The sequence below is a fragment of the Microchirus variegatus genome (genome assembly GCF_963457635.1).
Source record: "Microchirus variegatus genome assembly, chromosome: 23".
Classification (NCBI taxonomy): Eukaryota; Metazoa; Chordata; class Actinopteri; order Pleuronectiformes; family Soleidae; genus Microchirus; species Microchirus variegatus.
Genome location: NC_139824.1, coordinates 18,109,566 through 18,125,291, shown reverse-complemented (window position 1 = coordinate 18,125,291; position 15,726 = coordinate 18,109,566). Strand labels below are relative to the sequence as shown.

General features: G+C 37.1%; 2 protein-coding genes across 2 annotated transcripts in view; both read left to right on the top strand.

The window, feature by feature from the left end:
- Positions 1-1,500: 1,500 nt before the first annotated feature.
- Positions 1,501-7,996, top strand: ap1m2 (adaptor related protein complex 1 subunit mu 2; the record flags this gene model as incomplete). The annotated part of the gene is made up of 12 exons (XM_083909511.1): positions 1,501-1,605; positions 3,579-3,735; positions 3,863-3,930; positions 4,037-4,167; positions 4,252-4,399; positions 6,097-6,223; positions 6,311-6,453; positions 6,742-6,813; positions 6,961-7,119; positions 7,230-7,355; positions 7,587-7,662; positions 7,971-7,996. Exons 1-12 carry the CDS (start codon positions 1,564-1,566, stop codon positions 7,994-7,996), a joined length of 1,275 nt encoding a protein of 424 aa, XP_083765637.1. The 5' UTR covers positions 1,501-1,563.
- Positions 7,997-9,493: 1,497 nt separating this feature from the next.
- Positions 9,494-15,726, top strand: part of cdkn2d (cyclin-dependent kinase inhibitor 2D (p19, inhibits CDK4)) — a gene marked incomplete at its 3' end in the record, with an annotated part of 6,879 nt that continues 646 nt past the window's right edge. Inside the window, exons 1-4 of the mRNA XM_083909664.1 lie at positions 9,494-9,623; positions 11,115-11,273; positions 12,317-12,665; positions 14,917-14,937. Coding sequence (XP_083765790.1) covers positions 11,133-11,273; positions 12,317-12,665; positions 14,917-14,937 — 511 coding nt within the window. The 5' untranslated portion in view covers positions 9,494-9,623; positions 11,115-11,132. The remainder of the gene's footprint in view (positions 9,624-11,114; positions 11,274-12,316; positions 12,666-14,916; positions 14,938-15,726) is intronic.

Here is a 15,726-nt window from a genome sequence, read left to right as displayed (position 1 = left end):
TCTGTCTATCTATCTATCTATCTATCTATCTATCTATCTATCTATCTATCTATCTATCTATCTATCTATCTATCAGTTAGCTTAAAGTTATCTATCTGTTAGCTTAAAGTTATCTATCTATCTATCTATCTATCTATCTATCTATCTATCTATCTATCTATCTATCTATCTATCTATCTATCTATCTATCTATCTATCTATCTATCTATCTATCTATCTATCTATCTAAAAGTTATCTATCTAAAAGTTATCTATCTATCTATCTATCTATCTATCTATCTATCGATCGATCGATCGATCGATCGATCGATCGATCGATCTATCTATCTATCTATCTATCTATCTATCTATCTATCTATCTATCTATCTATCTATCTATCTATCTATCTATCTATCTATCTATCTATCTATCTATCTATCTATCTATCTATCTATCTATCTATCTATCTATCTATCTATCTATCTATCTATCTATCTATCAGATCGCTTAAAGGTATCTATCTGTTAGCTTAAAGTTATCTATCAGTTAGCATAAAATTATCTATCTATCTATCTATCTATCTATCTATCTATCTATCTATCTATCTATCTATCTATCTATCTATCTATCTATCTATCTATCTATCTATCTATCTATCTATCAGTTAGCTTAAAGTTATCTATCTGTTAGCTTAAAGTTATCTATCTATCTATCTATCTATCTATCTATCTATCTATCTATCTATCTATCTATCTATCTATCTATCTATCTATCTATCTATCTATCTATCTATCTATCTATCTATCTATCTATCTATCTATCTATCTAAAAGTTATCTATCTATCTATCTATCTATCTATCTATCTATCTATCTATCTATCTATCTATCTATCTATCTATCTATCTATCTATCTATCTATCTATCTATCTATCTATCTATCTATCTATCTATCTATCTATCTATCTATCTATCAGATCGCTTAAAGGTATCTATCTGTTAGCTTAAAGTTATCTATCAGTTAGCATAAAATTATCTATCTATCTATCTATCTATCTATCTATCTATCTATCTATCTATCTATCTATCTATCTATCTATCTATCTATCTATCTATCTATCTATCTATCTATCTATCTATCTATCTATCTATCTATCTATCTATCTATCTATCTATCTATCTATCTATCTATCTATCTATCTATCTATCCATCTATCTATCTATCAACTTAAAGTTTATATGAGGTGTGTGTGTGTGTAAACATGTTTCTGTGAGTCTGTGGCTCCCTCTAGCGGATAAACCCTAGCATCACACCCTCCTCCCCCTCTCCCTCCTCCTCCTCCTGAGCTCAGGTGAATGTTTCACCTGTCTGCGGTGACGTCACGACACCTCCGGGGCTAAAGGGGGAAACGGAACGGTCGCCAGCTGTGGCCGAGTCTCTTTTCTGCTCGTGGCGTGGATGGCGGAGCCGCAGTGACACGAGTGGACGCGAGTGGACACGAGTGGACACTTTAGCCGGAGTTTTGTCGAGTCGTGTTCAACTGAACGTGGACGAAGAAGAAGAAGAAGAAGACAAAAAGACGACATGTCTGCTTCGGCGATCTTCGTGTTGGACCTGAAGGGGAAGGTAAGCTGATCGTCAGCGCTCGGGTCACACACACACACACACATACATACATACAAATACGCACGATACTCTGAATATGTACGTGTTTGTGTTTTTAAACTCACTTTCTTCTAACTTTGGCTGTTTTTTACTTTAGTTTTTTACTGTGGCTTCTTTGGTTAAACATTAATGGCACGTTAAAGATTAATATCGAGCTCATTGATTGGCTCATTGGCCTTCTCCTCTTTACTTCCGGGATAGCTTTTTTTTTCTTTTTCAAATTTGACCTATATTAAGTGACTGAGGGACCTTCAAATTTGAATAAAATCAGTTCTTAAAGGGTCGATATAGAGAAAAATAATAACAATATGAGCTTAAAATTATTATATAATATTCCATCATGAATCATCATATCATAATAAAGATATTCACGTTGATATTTCACAGAATTTCAACATAAAAGTGCTTGTTTTGATAATATTTAACATAATTAAAACATGTATATGATGCAGAATCATCTATTCATCGCAAAAACATAAACAAATCTACAAAGTGGCCTTTAAATTTAAATAAAATCCGTTTAAAGGGGTCGATATAGAAAAAAAATAATAATATGAGCTTAAAATTATTATATAATATTCCATCATGAATCATGATATCACAATAAAGATATTCACGTTGCTATTTCACAGAATTTCAAAATAAAAGTGCTTGTTTTGATAATATTTAACATAATTAAAATATGTATATGATGCAGAATGATCTATTCATCGCAAAAACATAAACAAATCGAAGTTTAAGTGAATAATAATGTGGACGACTTTAATTAAAACACCAGACAATCTTATCTATGTATGTAATTTAATTTAATGGCTTTTTTTTCTATTTTAAATTTGACCTATATTAAGTGACTGGGCTTTAAATTTAAATAAAATCAGTTTTTAAAGGGGTCGATATAGAGGAAAAAATAATAATGAGCTTAAAATTATTATACAATATTCTATCATGAACCATGACATCACAATAAATATATTAATGTTGATATTTCACAGAATTTCAAAATAAAAGTGTTTCTTTTGATGTAGTATAACATAATAAAACATGCATATAATGCAGAATAATCTATTTATCGCAAAAACATAAACAAATCGAAGTTTAAGTGAATAGTAATGTGGCCGACTGTAATTAAAACACCAAACAAGCTTATCTATATCTATGTTGACTGTAATATTACTATTATAAAAATATTGCTAGCAAATATATTAAGTATTATATTCTGTCTATATTCCATCACCTCAGTGGCATGTTTTCATTATGACATGATTTTTGACATTGACATTTCTGCTATAGAACAAAATTAAAAATGGTGCAACAAACAAAATGAATAACAACTTGATTTATTGTCAGATAAAGGAAGGAGGCATCGATAAGGAAATGGCACAAATAGCACACACTCAGTTTTCTGTAACCTAACACCGATACACCAAAAACACAGATATGTTTTTGTTTGATAAGAAGGTGTGGTGACAGAAGTGACTGTGTGGTGTCTGTCAAATAACTTAAGGCGTGATGAAATTCAATATTCGTCCTCACTCACTCACTGACTGTCACTTTATCCTCCACATGGAATGGCTGACCTACAGTCTATTAGTCTAAAAGTGGAAAAAATGCTACTTTACTAGCGATAATAGTGCTTGTTTTTATTTAGGCAGCTGAAATATTTCATTTACAATCGTGTAAAACTAAGTAAATCTGCAAATATTCACATCTGAATGAAGCCATTTGTGCTTTAAACCATTGTTGATCGCTCATAATACTTAAAAATAATAATAATAAATGTCTCTTCTACATTTCTGTATCTACTTCTATATTTTGTGTCTGGTAAAAATTGCAGTACCTCACTGTCCACCAGGAGGAGTGTAAATGCCGGTAACACCTGTCCCGTCTGAGCGTCACTTCTGCTTCTTCTTCTTCTTCTTCTTCTCCGTGCTCAGGTGTTGATTTGTCGAAACTACAAGGGCGACGTGGACATGGCGGAGATCGACCACTTTATGTCGTTGCTCATGCAGCAGGAGGAGGACGGCCTCGTCTGTCCCGTCATGTCGCACGGGAACGTTCACTTCATGTGGATCAAGCACAGCAACCTTTACCGTATCCTTGAGTCTCCAGAGTCTCCCTTTTTGTTTTCTCCTTTTGGTGTTTTGATTTGGCTTTTTTTTAAAGTACCTAAAACATGAAAGTGTGGAAACCTGATCCTTGACCTTGATCTTTTATGCAGTGGTGGCCACCACCAACAAGAACTCCAACGCCTCCCTGGTGTACTCCTTTCTCTACAAACTAGTCGAGGTGAGGGACTGGATGTTTTTCTGAGTGTAGTTTTGCATGCATGTGTTTCTTATCAGTGCTAACAGTCAGCCTGTTGTGTGTGTGTGTGTGTGTGTGTGTTGTGCAGGTGTTCACAGAGTATTTCAAAGAGCTGGAGGAGGAGAGCATTCAGGATAACTTTGTGGTCGTCTACGAGCTGCTGGATGAGCTCATGGATTTTGGATTCCCTCAGACGACCGACAGCAAGATCCTACAGGAGTAAGACGCACACTCTGACACACACACGTGTGCAGATTACACTGCAGGACACTGAATCGTCTCTTCTTATCTCGTTCCTTTCAGATACATCACCCAAGAAGGTGCCAAGCTGGAGGTGGCCAAGAGCAAGGTGCCGACGACCGTCACCAACGCCGTCTCCTGGAGGTCAGAGGGCATCAAGTACAAGAAGAACGAGGTGTTTATCGACGTCATCGAGTCCATCAACGTCCTGGTAAGTTGTTAAAATTACACCGAAATTGGATTAATGAAAGTTCACGGTCTTCCGCCGGAGTTTGTTGGTTTGTCTGTCTGTCTGAGACTGAAGTCAACTCACTGTCAAAGTGTATCAGGGCAAATTGATCATTTCCTGATTTTCAAAAATTCATGTAAATTATTCCTTAAGAGGTTTTCAAATTTTTTCAACGGATCCTTGTTCAGGGCGATGCCGACTATTATGATGGTAAATTTCAAGTCATTCCGAGATACTTTTTGTTTTTGAGAAGAAAGTCAGCTCACTGTCAAAGTGCATCAGGGCAAATGGATAATTTCCTGATTTTCAAAAATTCATGAAAATTCTTCCTTAAGAGTTTTCCCAAAAATTTCAACTGATCCTTGTTCAGGGCGATGCCGACTATTATGATGGTGAATTTCAAGTAATTCCGAGATACTTTTTGTTTTTGAGAAGAAAGTCAGCTCACTGTCAAAGTGCATCAGAGCAAATGGATCATTTGCTGAATTTTCAAAAATTCATGAAAATTATTCCTTAAGAGGTTTCCCAAAATTTTCAATGGATCCTTGTTCAGGGCGATGCCGACTATTATGATGGTGAATTTCAAGTAATTCCGAGATACTTTTTGTTTTCGAGAAGAAAGTCAGCTCACTGTCAAAGTGCATCAGGGCAAATGGATCATTTCCTGATTTTCAAAAATTCATGAAAATTATTCCTTAAGAGATATCCAAATTTTTTCAACGGATCCTTGTTCAGGGCGATGCCGACTATTATGATGGTAAATTTCAAGTCATTCCGAGATACTTTTTGTTTTTGAGAAGAAAGTCAGCTCACTGTCAAAGTGCATCAGAGCAAATGATATTTCCTGAATTTTCAGAAATTCATGAAAATTATTCCTTACGAGGTTTTCAAATATTTTCAATGGATCCTTGTTCAGGGCGATGCCGACTATTATGATGGTGAATTTCAAGTAATTCCGAGATACTTTTTGTTTTCGAGAAGAAACTCAGCTCACTGTCAAAGTGCATCAGGGCAAATGATCATTTCCTGAATTTTCAAAAATTCATGTAAATTTTTCCTTAAGAGATTTGCAAATATTTTCAACGGATCCTTGTTCAGGGCGATGTCGACTATTATGATGGTAAATTTCAAGTCGTTCCGAGATACTTTTTGTTTTTGAGAAGAAAGTCAGCTCACTGTCAAAGTGCATCAGGGAAAATGATAATTTCCTGAATTTTCAACAATTCATGAAAAATATTCCTTAAGAGGTTTTCAAATATTTTCAACGGATCCTTGTTCAGGGCGATGCCGACTATTATGATGGTAAATTTCAAGTCATTCCGAGATACTTTTTGTTTTTGAGACTAAAGTCAGCTCACTGTCAAAGTGCATCAGAGCAAATGATCATTTCCTGATTTTCAGAAGGTCATGAAAATTATTCCTTAAGAGGTTTTCAAAAAAATTCAACGGATCCTTGTTCAGGGCGATGTCGACTATTATGATAGTGAATTTTAAGTCATTCCGAGATACTTTTTGTTTTTGAGAAGAAAGTCAGCTCACTGTCAAAGTGCATCAGAGCAAATGATCATTTCCTGAATTTAAAAAAAATCATGATTATGTATATATGTATATGTATATGTCAACTTTCTATTGTTTGGTTAAACAATGGACTAAATACATTTTGTGTGTCACGTGTAAAGGTGAACGCCAACGGCAGCGTGATGAGCAGTGACATCGTGGGCAGCATCAAGCTGAAGACCATGCTCTCCGGGATGCCAGAGCTGCGCCTGGGCCTCAACGACCGAGTGCTTTTTGCCCTCACTGGACGTATGTACAGTGTGCAGCTGCTGCTCCTTCACAATCACACATTAAACAAATCTATCTGTTTTAAATGAATAAACACTCTGTGTCCAGGTGACAAGGGGAAGACGGTGGTGATGGAGGACGTTAAGTTCCACCAGTGCGTCCGCCTGTCGCGCTTTGAGAGCGATCGCACCATCTCCTTCATCCCTCCGGACGGCGAATCTGAGCTCATGTCTTATCGCATCAATACTCACGTGAGTGAATTAATTCAGCGTGACAAAGATAGAGTTTATTGACGGAAATTTGCTTCCGTTTCAAAAGCAACGATTGACAGATCAACAAATTATGTTATACTAATACAACACCACTGCGATAGAGTATGAGTTGCTGTGTGAATGAAAGCTTGCACATATTTGCAAATTATGCAAAATACCCTAGAGCAGTGAAAACTTGCATACCGACCGATTTGCCTGTGTAAATTAAAAAGCCTGTTTTACTGTAAATGGGATCATTTTAATCTGAATGACTTCCATCGTTCGCAGGTGAAGCCTCTGATATGGATCGAGTCAGTCATCGAGAAGTTTTCTCACAGTCGCGTGGAGATCATGGTGAAGGTGCTGAGAAACCCTTTTTTAAATTTTAACTACAAATAAAAGTGGTTTGTGTCATTTCACAGTGTTAATAATGAATGGAAATGCATGAAACGAGACCATTCGCTCTGCGAAGGCAACGTCATGAAACAGGTTTTCTTGTATTTTTAGGCAAAGGGCCAGTTTAAAAAACAGTCCGTGGCTAATAATGTGGAGGTGAGGGTCCCAGTTCCCAGTGACGCCGACTCACCCAAGTTCAAAACCAGCACAGGTCATGCCAAGTATGTGCCTGAGAAGAACATGGTGGTGTGGACCATCAAGTCTTTCCCTGTAAGAAATTCACATTTCACTGCGTCTCTGGTGTTTTGTGGATATTCAGGTCAAATATTGACTTGATTTGTTTTGTATTCTGACTTGTCCTTGCTTGCTCGTTCGTTCAGGGGGGAAAAGAGTTTCTAATGAGAGCTCATTTCGGTTTGCCGAGTGTGGAGAACGAGGAGCTCGAAGGCAAACCTCCGATAACGGTCAAATTTGAAATCCCCTACTTCACGGTCTCGGGAATACAGGTAACGTTTTCACACAGATGATGAAAATGCAGCCTACAGAACAAACACACACATTTCTTCTGGATCCAAGGCCTTTATTTTTGAACAACACCAGCTCTGTGCAGGGTGTAAACAGAGCTACTTAGAGCTGCTGCTTAATGTAGAAAAAAAAAATAGATTTTATTTGATGAGTCACATTCAGGCTTCTTGCCTCAACACGTTTCTCTGTGCTACTATTTTTTTTCTCCACAGGTGCGATATATGAAGATCATAGAAAAAAGTGGCTACCAGGCTTTGCCCTGGGTTCGCTATATTACACAGAGTGGAGGTAATGTATTTGTCAGAATATATTATTGTTTTTTGGAACATACACTGGCCACTTTATTAGGTACACAAGGGTCAAATATCGTGTGTGTGTGTTAAGAGACGTGTAACGAGTGGTTGTTTAGGTTACCGTTGCCGTAGATATTTGTGTTAACAAGCGGTTGAATGGATGAACCTGATAAAGAGGCCAGCGAGTGCACAATGGTGCTATTTTGGGGAAGGGATCAGATAAAGCTAAAGCTAAAAGTGGACGTAGAATCACATTTGTCTTAAAACCCCCATTTGTTCTCTCTGTCTCTCTCCCTTATTTAGATTACCAGCTGAGGACCAATGTATAAAAGTTATACCGCCTCTGGTCCAGGACTCCCACAGGAGCGACAATAATCACTTTAACTGTTGACTGAAAGAACGTCTTCAAAATTTCACCTGCTCTGTGACACGTCGAATGTTTATGAAGTCTGTCTGTAGCTCGATTTTAGTGTTTTTACCGTGTGATCGCTGTTAATTATTGAAGTGCTCAATCGAAATGATTCCCATTTAAACTATTTGTTGTGTATCCTCTTGCTTCTTGGTCTTTCTCTTGAGCTCACGGCACCATGTAAGGGCTGCATTTGGAGGGAATATGTTGTGCAATCACGTCATTCTGGATATCAAGAATTAACATTCTGGATATCTGCAATAGAATTCGTACTAGGAGAAACTCCCATTTCAGATATCTTCAATCCAATTGTTACTAGTCATAATTTTAATTTCGAATATTCAAAATGAAAAACTATTCCAGATATCCAGAATGTAATTTTGAATATGCTAACATACTTTGTGACTAGTAAGAAAATGGCATTATGGATGTCCACAATTTGTATTATGACTAGTAAAAATGTAATTTCAGATATCTACAGTTAGAATTATGACTTGAAACAATATAATTGCAGATATCCATAAAAGCATTGTTGATATCTGTTGACGGGTAGACGTTTTAACATTTAATAGCTAGACTGGATATGTATTACAGATATCTATAATTTAATTCTTCCTATCCAATCCATGTCATTCTTCCTAGGACAAATGACGTTACTTCAGTGCGGTTTCATTACAATTACGGTAAATGTTATTACGACTAGTAACAATTGGACTGAAGATATCTGAAATGGGAGTTTCTCCTAGTAAGAATTCTATTGCAGATATCCAGAATGTTCATTCTTGATATCCAGAATGTCATTGTAGATATCTGAAATGTTCTTTTTGACTAGGAAGAATCGAAATTACAGATATCTGTAATACATATCCAGTCTAGCGATTAAATATGAAAACCGCTACTTACACTTTTTAAGGATTTTTAGATGTCTTAAATGTAGTTTTGACTAGTACAATCAAAGTTGTAGATATCTTGAAATAACATGTCCACTAATGTTATTGCGGACGTCTTTAATTACCATTCTGACTAGGAGAAATGCTATTATCTAACACATTTATCTAAAATGTATTTGCATATAGCAGTGTGTAGTGTTGCCATAGTGGACGCGCCTTTTTTCCCACATTTGCTTCATCACAAATACGCGTAAAGAGGTTTTTTACAAGTGTGAATGAATGAACTGCCACCGAGGACAGCAACGTATACAAATAGCCCGCTTTCTGCGCCGCGGCCTCTGATTGGTCAACCGCCACTGTTGCCATCGACTTGGTGTAGTAACCGAGGGCGTAGCCCCGCCTCTTTGACCATATATGGAAGGACGCCGCCCACCGGCTGCGCTGTGATTGGCCAGCGTGCGAGCTCTCCCAATGTTTGTAAATTTGTTGTCTTGAACGGTGCAGTGTGGATCTCACCGCGCAAATGTATTTTCTAACGCTGATAAACTTTCCGTGTGTGGATTACATTTGAAAAATAAAAATCACCGGTGTTTTTTTTTGGAAAAGAGCGGGACAGAAACCTGGACGACGCCGTGGACCCCGACGAAACCGCACACGGTGAGCGTGAAATTAGCTCTCGACTCTCCGCTCCGGTGAGCTACTGCTAGCGGTGACTTAGCCCTGGGTGTTAACCGTTCGTAGCACTCGGTGGACGGGATTGACTATGACACGGCAAGGGGGGGTCAAAAGAGCGCAACAACGAAAACACCGGACTGCGTTTAAAAACGTTAATACGCGGTGTAACCGTGACCTGATGTAACATTACGACAGTGCGATAACATGGCGTCTACGCGGAGCCCGAAGCTTACGTTAGCCGGAAGCTGTAGTAAGCTAGCTGTAGCCGTAAATTCATCTTCCTGTATAATTGTTGTATTTTAGCGAACACGGTGACGAGTGTACGTCATTTCCACCCGCTCTATTTATATATATATTGTATATATATATCCTCAATTCAAATATTCCCCGTGAAAATGAACATTTAACGTCTCCGCCGTGACAATATTTATACCCTCAATTGTCATGTCAGTCGACTTCGCTCTTCCTGGGACAAATAACGTCACTTTTCCCCATTTGTGTGTATTGGCTTTGTCGTTATTTCATTATTAAGACGTCCACAATGTGAATAATGTATATATCTGTCTGTATATCACAATTATGGCTATATACGATTATTCTTATAAATTCTGTCATAATTCCAGCGAAGTTTAAGAAGTACTGATCTTGGGTTATGGTTATTATTCGATACTAAACTGTACACAACACTTAAAAAGTCCAACTGTGAATAGTAATGCTGTATTTGTAGTTATAAAACTTTGGATAGGAATAATGTCAGTGTGGATATCTAATATAACAATGTCTATATATTTACTAAATTCCAGAGAGAAATGTGTTTTTCGATCTAGAGCTGGAACGATTAATCGATTACTAAATTAAATGCCAACTATTTTGATAATCGATAATCGGTTTGAAGCTTTTTTCATTATTAAAACCAGATTTCTGATTGTTAAATGTGAATATCTTCTTGGTGTCTTTGCTCCACATAAACAAAGAAATCAGTAAAACTGAATCATTTTGGTTTGTGTACAAAACAAGACTTTTGAGAACATCATCCTTTCCAGCTTTGACAAACATTGTCTGACATTTTATGGACCAAACGATTAATCGAGAAAATAATCGACAGATTAATCGTAAGTTGCGGCTCTAATTCCATCATCAAACAGTGCATCTGAGATACAGGAAGTTGGGATTGAAAGAAATAAACTGACTCAAATAAAAAATAAATACCCACACTGCTCTTTGTGGGGGATAATTTTGTTTTGAAGCGTCGTTATGGACACAACAACTCAACCGAGAAGCATTCTGAGTCATAACGGTTATAGCATATTTGTGATTGTTTTCAAAGTGTGTTTACACAAGGCACCGGTGTGCAATGAACCGTAGACGTGTTGATTTTTAACTACATTATATCGCCAAATCTGCCTCCAGACCGTTACGGTAGCTTGCGGTAATAAGCGTGTCGATGTTCTAAAACGCTCTCCCTCTGCACAGGCAGCAAGATAAAGTAGAATGGTCTTTATTGAGATGGACGGCGGCAGAGCTTTGACGACGGCCGCGGCCAAAGGGAACACGAGCGAGGTGCAGAGGATCCTGGAGGAGAGACGAGTGCATCCAGATACTCTCAATCAGTTTGGCAGAACTGCGCTGCAGGTGAGTCAGTCAGTCAGTCAGTCAGTCACCAGTCTCTGCGGTTAAATAGTTACACATGACTAAAGCTGCACAAACACACTCAATCTCAGACTACGTCAGACTCTCTTCCCTATTTGACTTTTATTGACTCACAGTCAACTATACTTAAAGGGCTGTTTCACCCATTTTTTCCTTGTGATGTCACTGTGTGTGTTTATTTCACATTCTCCGTCAGTGCTGGGATATTATTTATTTATTCTCTTATTGAAGATCCTTTACTCATAACACTTTTTTATAATTGAGCAGTGTAGGGCTTTTATTTTCTTTAAAGGAAGTGCCTTTTTGGGGTGAAGTGTCCTTTTTAACATTTGATGTTGCGTGTGTTAGGACTGAATGATCTGGCTATTCAAACTAGTTTAATATTCACTGTCTTACTTAAAAACAAAACATGGCTGTCAGACAACTTACTATACACTTATACACGGATGAAAACATATGAAAACACACAAATTGCATTTTTAAGTGGTATAGAACACAGGAAGAGAACAACAACAACAAACTGTTTCTACAAGTCACTCTAAGAAGAAGAATTCACTCGCTGGTCACTAAATTAGATATTATTATGTGTACTTAATAAACTGGCCAGTGTGGACGTATGCTGCTGTCGTCCATCCATTTTAAGGTTTGACTTCTTATGCATAACATGGCTATAATGAGCGGTTAATTAATTTAACCTTGATATTGAAATACCCTTTGTAGAAGTTTTTCATTTCCCCTTTTTCCATAATTTTCTTTGACTATATAATAGCAGAAGAACATACGGTGTATGTCTATAAAACCGGAGATTCTTAAACCAAATGCATGAATTTAAACACCTAAAAATATCTGTACAATATAACCTTCATCAGGAAATGTATTTGATTTATTAGACTAGCATTAGTTGGACCTGATAATCTGTTGTTATCGACACTATCGCTGTAATAAAAGCTAACGGGAACAACCCTGACCCTGAACGGGCAGCTGTTAAACGCACTATACGCTCTCATTATCTTTGTGTGCCACAGGTGATGATGATGGGGAACTCAAAGATCGCCAGGCTGCTGTTGGAAAAAGGAGCGCAGCCCAACATCCAGGACAGACACGGCATCGCGCCGGTCCACGACGCCGCCCGCACGGGGTTCTTGGACACCCTGGAGGTCCTGGTGGAGTACGGCGCCTCCGTCAACATCCCCGACCAGAGCGGGGCCCTGCCCATCCACATCGCCATCCGCGAAGGCCACCGGGACGTGGTGGAGTTCTTGGCACCGCGCTCCGACCTGAAGCACGCCAACATCATCGGGCAGACGGCGATGGACGTGGCCCAGGCGTCGCGGGTACCCGATATGATTGACTTGCTTTTCGCTTACATTCATTGTTAGTTTAAAGTCCGGGTGCTTTTTGGAGGGGGGCGGCGGGGGGGGGAGATAACCTTAATCTGTGTTTTGCTTCAAACCTGGTGACTTGAATTCATTGCTGTGTAAAAGATTATTCTTGTTTTTTTGTGTTTCGTAGTGGTTCAGCATTAACATGTGACACAGGACATATTGTCTTGGCAGCTTATTTTCAGTGGTTGGGTGTTTACATACAGTACACACCTGTTTTGCACAGTGCAGTTTAGGCACCTTACATATATATATATATATATATATGTGTATATATATATCTGTTTCCCTGTTGACTGGGAGTGCACATCTGTAGATACTTTTTTCCCTCAGTGTTTTGTTATGATTGCATTATATTACATTGTGTATGAATTATAACAGTTGATACAATGTATTGTGAGTTTTTAAAAAAAAGATATTACACACGTGACATGGTGCACCCCGATTGCTTTGCATAGTTGTGTCTCTTGAATAGATGTACTTAGACTTTACTGTTATTTATTGTTGGAATAGACGTGAATATTCCTGTGACTCTTGCGTTAACAGCGACATTTATTGTGAATTTGTTGAAATGTTATTTATATAAATAGTTTTAAAAACAAAAGTGAGATTTTTTGTCACTTTGCTCTTTGAAAAACGAAAGCACAAAATAAAGTCTTGAACTTGAGGCCGTGGAGTCGTGTGTGGATTTTGTGATTTTTGTGAGTATACTGTGTTTAACGCTATCTGCACTTGATTTTCTCTCTGGTCACGTGGGTAGTTTAATAACACTAGCAGGTATTTGTATGCATATTCTATATTGAATTGGTTACATGGCTTTTTGTGGCTACAAAATTATCTTGATGTGTGTTGTTTTAAAGCATTGGTTCTCAAAGTGCGGCCTGGGGGCCAATGGCGGCCCGCAGAAACATTTCTGGCGGCCCCGCAATGAATTACAGTTGATAGTTTTAATCCAGCAGCGACTAAGCTTGTTAAATGTTTATTGGACATTACTGGACACAGACCAATTAGTGTAAACTGTACAACTGTATTTACTATGTCATCAAATTTTGGATGACACAGTATAGTATGAAGTTTTTGTCAAATTTTGGCATTTAAATTTTTTCCCAAAAAATTGTCACATTTTGGACGACACAGTATAGTATGACGTTTTTGTCAAATTTTGGACTGAAATTTTCTGGAAAAAATGGTCAAATTTGGGACAGCATATATGTAATTTTTGTCAAATTTTGGACTGAAATTTTGTTTGAAAAAAATTTACAAATTTGGGACGGTATATATGTATTTTTTGTCAAATTTTGGACCGAAATTTTGTTAGAAAAAAATTGTCAAATTTGGGATGGCATATATGTCATTTTTGTCAATTTTTGCACCAAAATTTTGTTTGAAAAAAATTGTCAAATTTGGGACCGCATATATGTCATATTTGTTAAATTTTGCACCAAAATTCTTTTTGAAAAAAATTTTCAAATTTGGGACGGCATATGTCATTTTGTCAAATTTTGGACTGAAATTTTGTTTGAAAAAAATTGTCAAATTTGGGACGGCATATGTCATTTTTTGTCAAATTTTGGACCAAAATTCTTTTTGAAAAAAATTGTCAAATTTGGGACGGCATATGTCCTTTTGTCAAATTTTGGACTGAAATTTTGTTTGAAAAAAATTGTCAAATTTGGGATGCCATATGTAATTTTTGTCAAATTTTGGACCAAAATTTTGTTTGAAATTTTTTTTCAAATTTGGGACGGCATAGTATTGTACGACGCTTTTGTCAAATTTTGGACCAAAAACTTTTCCCCTCAAAAATGTTAACATTTTTAACGACATAGTATAGTATGTCGGTTTTTGTGAAATTTGGGACGCCATAGTTATTACAAATGGGATTTCTTTCCGTTTTTTTCTTCTTTTTTTTCCCTTTGGCGGCCCTCAGTCCAATGTTGGGTTCCCAAATTGGCCCTCAGGTATCAACACTTTGAGAACCCCTGTTTTAAAGCATGTGGACGAATCCAAACCTGAGGGACAGTGAACATTGTTTGTTTATAATTTGCTATAATTCTTTGATAGATGCAACAGTTCTATCAAGTGTTGCCGATCAGACCTTTGTCAAATGTGTTTGTGACTCTTTTCTCAAATCGTTTTCTATGTTTCTTTTATATTCGTACGACAACACGAGAGATTTAGTCTCCTTCAGAAGGGAAATCTCAGGTGTTGTTGTGCTGTAATTATGTCCGATGTGTCCTCAGGTGTCCAGCGACTTCACAGAGGTGATCCGTCAAGGGCATTTATAAATAACTAAACGCCGGAATGCACCGCACGATGAAAACCTGCTTAAAGATCTCACAGAAACCTGGATTGAGACCCAGAATGAATGAATGAAGGCCCTGTGTTGGTCTCGTACGGAACAATGAGTCCCCACAGCGACTGTGCGGCCGGATCTCTGTGTAGAAGAAGAAGACCATGATGTCACGGTAATACACTCCACATTCTCACAAATATCAACACATTTAAATCTTCTCAGTTGTTAACCGTAGATCATCACTTGTCTGATTTAATTAATAAATAACTAGAATAAGTAAATAACTCCAAATCGTTCATAATATGCAATTTCAAACTTATTGGCTAATATCAGAGGTGGAAATTAATGAATTACAATTACTCAAGTTACTGTAATTGAGTAGGTTTGTGTACTTGTATTTAAATAAATAATTTTTTAAATTAAAATCTGTAGTTTTTTGGGACATTTCTGCATTTTAAATCACATCTGTTACTGTTAATAAAAATAAATGGCCTGAATTGAACATTTTTATATATTTATATCTTTAATAATTAATTAATATGAATAAATAAAACAATTAAGTGGCAGTTGATGATGAGGATGCGTGATTGAATTAGCGTTAATTAAGGAGTGAGTGAGAAAGTTAAAGCATTTGTGACTTTTGGCCCCATTTTTAATGTTGATTCATTATGTGTCACCGTTTACATATTGTATTTTGTCAGCACTTTAATTTGTTGAATTGAATTGAATATTTCAGGACTAAGATCTGTATCAGATT